At 53.1% G+C, this 4,458-nt stretch overlaps 1 protein-coding gene across 1 annotated transcript; it reads left to right on the forward strand.

The window, feature by feature from the left end:
• Positions 1 to 332: 332 nt before the first annotated feature.
• Positions 333 to 3,388, forward strand: LOC149372764 (nuclear protein 1). Its single transcript, XM_089567312.1, has 2 exons — positions 333 to 729; positions 2,937 to 3,388. Exon 1 carries the CDS (start codon positions 514 to 516, stop codon positions 721 to 723), a length of 210 nt encoding a protein of 69 aa, XP_089423438.1. The 5' UTR covers positions 333 to 513; the 3' UTR covers positions 724 to 729; positions 2,937 to 3,388.
• The last annotated feature ends 1,070 nt before the right edge of the window (positions 3,389 to 4,458 follow it).

Raw genomic sequence — 4,458 nt, forward strand, 5'->3', positions numbered from 1 at the left:
AATCGCCATCCTCACATGTGGAAAGCGCGAGCGGCCATATCCCCCGCTACTCCGAGGCCGTCGTCGAACTCGAGCGCTCTCGAACCTTCTGCAGCGCGCTGGCGCAATGCACACACTACGAGAATCGTGTGCAAAACGAAGAAGGAAATCGAGCAAAACACAAAAAGTGCCGACGTCGCTAACGGCGTGATCCGGCGTGTACCAGGGGCGAGCCCGGGCAAACAACGACGACGACGCAGCAGACGCGGCGAGAGAGTTTATCAGCGCTGACGCCAGAGGGCGAGCGGCGCGTCTGCTCCCATTTTGCGCTTTGTGTGTTGCTGTGGCTAGCGCGATGACGTCACCGCCGGGACGGCAACATAAACGCGGCGCCGCAGGTCTCCGGCATGCATTGAAGAGCTGCTCGGAGACGAGAAGCGACTGCAAGTCTGCGACGTTCGTTGCCTTCTTGGTGCTATAAGCGTACCCCACCTTTTTCTTCGTCGAGTCGCTGCTGCAGATCTTTTCTTCAAGATGTCTGAGAGCCACTTTGACGAGTACGAGCACTACAACTTCGAGTACGACAAGTTCCTGTACGCGGGCCACAGCGGTAAGCAGAGGTCGAAGAGGGAAGCGTCCGAGCACACCAACCACCATGACCCCAGCGGACACGTCCGGAAACTAGTCACGAAGATGGTCAACACCGAGAGGAACCGCAAGAACTCGGGCGGTAGCCGGCATTGAAGCCTGGTGAGAACGCATTTTTATCCCTAATTTGTTCGTTGATGTCAACAGAAGCTGTCAGTTGCAAAGGGAATGTTTTTAATCGCAGTGTGCTAGTACGGAGGCTTTGCTGTAAACGTCTAATATTACATGAACATCGCCACTGTAGCCGACACTCGCTGTCGACCGTTGGAGACTGCCTACTTTGTCGCTAGCGCCATGTTCGGCGCCCGGGACCGATGTCCTTGAGCGGCTCACAACAACGCAGTTGCCGACCGCCGGGCGTGAGCGTTCGAGGCGCCCAACACCTGTGCCTATCGATCCTAGCCTGGGAATGACGCAGAGGTCCGAAATGCAGCCGCTAGCTTGAGTCATTTGGCTTAATTCGTCAGCGGCGATCGTTTTGCAAGATATGTTGCTAGAGGCGGATACGAGCACAGCTTTGTTTTGATTTTGTAGAGGCGTGGTCCGCCTCACGGTTGGCAACAAGAACTCGGTTGCGCAATCGCTTTTTGTTATGATCCGCGGCAATCTTATCGAGGTGGAGAATAAATATCTTGAGCAGAAAAGATTGCTTTGAGGGTGTAGGAACGAAAACTTTCTGCGGAGCCAATTGTTTGCAGTTGTGAGCTCTGTTGTGACCGCCTAGTAAGGCGCCGCAGCCGAAGTACAGGTAGATAGGGCTCTGCGGAAGTGCGAGTGGCAACTTATTATATTTCGTGTTGTAAAAGTCTTCATAACTCGGTACGCATTCAGCACTTCGTGTCATGACTAGCTCTTCCCGTTAATAAAAGGGAAATCCCACTAACAGGAAGCCCTTTCTCATCGTGGGAACGTCTACTCGCGAGAACTGGCCGGACGTCCCAGCGAAGTTTTTTTTTTTCTCATGGACTAAGTAGTTGTAGGTAGCGATAATTTCGAAACTCGCCGGCGGGGACCTCCGCATTGCATTGAGGCCGTTGTCCCCTCCCCGTTCGCGGCGTGACGTTGATGCAATGCTGTCCTCTTTCTTATTATATAATCGTGCGCTGCGCCCTGTTAGAACCAGTCCGGTCAGCCGCACACCCAGGTCGATCGTTGCTGGCCGGGCCGCAAAGGCGGAAAAAAGTGTGCGCGAGCCCAACAAAAGCAGAGACGCCAAGAATCGGGCCAGGTTTAAAGCGGGCACGGCTGCGGCGATGCAAGGCCAGTTTTCGGCAGCCGCGTCCCGCCTCGCTCGTGGCTGGCCCAGACGTGTTCCGAGCGGCACCGCCAGCTGTGCGCAGTGTAGTACGGTCGAGGCAGTGGGTGAGCGCGTCCGCTTACGCCCCCTCTGTGTTTTATCGCGTTGGAGCTCGACCCAGATGGCGAGTGGAAGAGCAGCCTTATCGACGTTCATTTCCCCGTCCTCTCTGTGTACGTCTGCCAAGACCTCGCCTCCGAGGGCGCTTCTGGCTTGGCAGCAGTCCACGTTTCTGGCTCGCCTCCTGCGTTTGTTGGGTCGGGCGCTTGATTACCCTGCGTCAGGGGATTGCGTTGCTGGCTTGCGCCCGTTCACTTGCTTCTTTCAACAACCCTTTTTATTTTTCGATATTACCATCGCGCCAGCACGAATTTGTGCTGGCGCTTTTCTATTGACCTCAACCTGTAGTAGGTATGGTAATCACACTCGAACCGAGACCGGCAGGCTTAAAAATCGTCTCGGTGACTTCTCACTCGCACGACATCGGTCCTCAAATTTCAGTTTGCAAAATGAACATAGGAACATACTCGTCTCTGGGCCGCGTACTAAACTCCATAGTGGGAATTTTTGCGCGCACGTGGTTCCTGTGAGGCTTTTTGTGAGCGCTTTAACCTCCTTTGCTGCCCTTGCGAGGGCCGCGGGTCACTCCTTCCTGTTGGTAGGCTGAAGGTAGGCGTGTTTGTCTTGGCCTGCCGTAACCTCACTTTGTTGCTTTTGCAGTCGGTAGACGTGCCATTGAAGGGCGACCGGGCCCGCTCCCTCGTGCATTTCGCATTAGGCACATCGTTAGTTTAAGCACAAAATAAAAACGGCTCACGTTTGTACTTCCTCTGGCCTTGGCGAAAGTCTGGAAGGCATCATTGCTGCTGTTTTGAAACACTCAGTCCACGACTACTTACGAATAGTTGTTTTTTTATGGCGACGCCCCGTATTAACACACGTGCTACTGCTTCACTAAACCTACGTTTAGCTTCGGTTGACTAACTGCTTTTGTTATTTTGTTTACTCGCAGGTCCTGTGTCACATCGGTTCCGGGCGGACAAGAGTGATCACCGCGCGGTCTCGAGTGCTGCACATATTTATATGGTACAACTACGGAACATCGGACGCCGACTGTGATCTTTACGCACCCTTGGACATTGCGTGCCCCGCGCGTAGTGCGTGTGTGCACAGACTGTTTGCCTTTCACCCTCGCCCTCTTTCTGTGATGTCTGGTCGCTCTCTCCGACGCCGGGTGTTTGATGTTTCCTCATTGAGTGTCTACGGGCCAGTGTCCTAGCATATTTCGGCTGTCGTCGCATTTGTTGAAAGCTACTCGCCTTCACTAGTTTATAATTTTCATTTTCACATTTCGCTTTCACTCTCGTGTCGTGCGTGTCCATTAAAGAGGGCAACTCGTAATGAAATTGATATTGTCGTTCGAGTATAGGGTATTACGACTAAATAAAGTGTTCTGGCACCTAACTGTCTCATTGTAATGTATACCCTGGACAGAAGCCAGTGGGATGGCTTTCGGTAAGTCGCTTAGTGCCTCATTTTACCTTTGCACGCTCTAAACTGGCTGGAAGGCAACGGGTAATCCGCCGGCCATACCACACTACAACGTGACGCGTCGGATATGGACTGTCGGGAATTTTGCCCTTCCAAAGACCGCAAACTGATGTTATGCGTGTAACTGTGGAGAAAACTGCGGGGCTTCCACCATTCTTGGTAGTTTTGCAGCGCTGTCGGGGAGTCCGCGGAACACCATCGCCCGTTCGGCGCGACTTAAAGGGCAACTCCGGCGATTTTTCAGCCATTTTAAGTTAATGGCTGTTTTGTGTTCCTAAGAACCTCCTGTAATGTGTACGATACAAGGTTTTCAAAAGAAACCGTAAAATAATTTTTAAACAGCAAAAAACGTCAAACACGAAACCGAAACCGCAGAACCGAAACCGGGGAGGTGCCTTCGTGCGGTATTGACTGTGACGTCACGAGCGGGTTCGCAGCGCTGTGAAGACCCCGAAGATATCACAACTACCCTGAGCCGCGCTGTCGACATGACTGAAAGCGCGGAGGACAGCTTTTCCGAGACCAGCGAGTGTTTAGAAGACGACTCATTCGACGATTTTGGACTGGACGAGTCGCCTTTTAGGTATGATCCACCGCCGCGCGAGCCAGCCGAGTCACACCACAGGCCGCGTCACCTGCAGCACGGAGACGGTCTGAACTCGGAGAAGTGATTACTTGAGTCATTTCTCGTGCATGCATTTGTGACAGAGTCGTCAGATTAAAAGTTAATGAGATGCTCCCGCCGACAGCTGTTCGTGTGGCCAGTGCCGGCCGACCCAGCCTGATGAAAGAATCTGCTGCCAGAACGTTGCCGCGGTGCACAACGTCCTTACAGGGGCATGCATCACCAACAGTACTTTCTGCGGAGCTTTATCTTGACGGCGAGCTTTTGGAAGTGAGTTCACGCCAGCTACAGTTCTACAATCCAACATATTACTTCTTTTTGACGGCCGCGCTTCGTTCAGCTGGCCGCTGCGATAGAC

This window comes from Amblyomma mixtum, chromosome 1 (assembly GCF_055824585.1).
Source record: "Amblyomma mixtum isolate Tamu chromosome 1, ASM5582458v1, whole genome shotgun sequence".
Classification (NCBI taxonomy): Eukaryota; Metazoa; Arthropoda; class Arachnida; order Ixodida; family Ixodidae; genus Amblyomma; species Amblyomma mixtum.

What these genes read in the sequence shown, in the direction of transcription:
- LOC149372764 (XM_089567312.1), top strand. Translation starts at nt 514, where the DNA reads ATGTCTGAGAGCCACTTTGACGAGTACGAGCACTACAACTTCGAGTAC.